The 1,361-nt window shown below is 41.8% G+C and overlaps 1 protein-coding gene across 1 annotated transcript in view; it reads right to left on the bottom strand.

Moving 5' to 3' along the window:
- Positions 1-427: 427 nt before the first annotated feature.
- LOC101861989 (putative GPI-anchored protein pfl2) overlaps positions 428-1,361 on the bottom strand; it is a gene marked incomplete at its 3' end in the record, with an annotated part of 39,169 nt that continues 38,235 nt past the window's right edge. Inside the window, 1 exon segment of the mRNA XM_013088314.2 lies at positions 428-598. Within this exon segment, the coding sequence (XP_012943768.2) occupies positions 428-598 (171 nt within the window).

Below are 1,361 nucleotides of genomic sequence, written 5' to 3'. Positions count from 1 at the left end.
ACATACATACATACATACATACATACATACATACATACATACATACATACATACAGACAGACAGACAGACAGACAGACAGACAGACAGACAGACGTGAGAGTAAGTACACACCAGATAAATATGCTAAATATATTATGTTTAATTAACACTTAGTGTACAGAAGGTTGTTTAAATCTCCTTCGTACACAAGCAATTTTGTCGTCTGGTTTCCGTGTAACTCCACACGTACTTAACCTATTTGTATAAAATAAACAAGAAACAGGGTTCGAAATACAATCAAAGTAGTAGGTATACTGTCGGATAATAGATAAAATGAATTTGCTGAGGTTTGAAAGATTTATTTCAAAATGACTGTAAACAATCGAGCGATGCCATGATTCAGCTAAACTGGCGCAGTGAGTGCTAAGGGTTATGTTAAACACTTACCTCTCTGACGCCATCGTACAAGAGTGTGGGCGGAGTCTGTCCATACTGACCAATCAAAACACAGTAGGGGAGGGCGTCCAATCGCGGGACAGAGCCCATAGAAGTATACACAGACACGGCGTAATGCCATTGGTCTGTTTGCTTGTTCCCTACAAGGGGCAGATAGGACCACTGAGGAGGGGATATGAAGGGTGGGATGGATGAGCGTGTGAGTGTGTGGTTGTTGTTGTTGAGTGTGTGAGATGTGAGTGATTGAGTGTGACAGTTAATGTACGAGTAGGGCTGTGAGTGAGTGAGTGAGTGAGTGAATGAGTGAGTGAGTGAGAGAGTGAGTGAGTGAGTGAGTGAGAGAGTGAGTGATTGAGTGAGTGAGTGAGTGAGAGAGTGAGTGAATGAATGAATGGTTGAGTGGATGAATGAGTAATTGAGTAGAGGAGAGAGTGTGTGAGTGAATGAGTCATTGGGTAACTGAATGAATGATTGAGTGGATGAGTGAGTGATTGAGTAGAGGAGTGAGAGAGTCAGTGAGTGTGTGAGTGGGTAAACATTTTTGTCCCCTTTGAGTCATTGAGTCTGCGAGTCCGTGAATAAATGAGTGGGAAATGAATGATTAAGTGAGTAAGTAAGTGAGGGAGGGAGTGACGGTTTCCTCTTATTTGACATAATCTAGATGATATAGGAGAAGGGGTGATTCAACCGTACACGCAAAGGCCTACCCGAGCTGAATGAGATACAGAATCGATTCAGGCAGATGGAGACTCTCGATAAAATAATCTTTCCCTCTCAGGAATAAACGAGTGATCGAGCAGGTGAGTAAATGAAAGAGTGGGTGTGTGAGTAAATAAGAGAAAGGTTAAGTACAAGAAAGAGAGAGGGAATGAGATTTGTGAATACTAGAGTGAGTGATTGAATAAATAAGTGAATGAATGGGTGG

Source organism: Aplysia californica, unplaced genomic scaffold (genome assembly GCF_000002075.1).
Source record: "Aplysia californica isolate F4 #8 unplaced genomic scaffold, AplCal3.0 scaffold00722, whole genome shotgun sequence".
Taxonomy (NCBI): Eukaryota; Metazoa; Mollusca; class Gastropoda; order Aplysiida; family Aplysiidae; genus Aplysia; species Aplysia californica.
The sequence above is the reverse complement of the archived record's forward strand: the minus strand, read 5'-3'. Positions and strand labels throughout refer to the sequence as shown.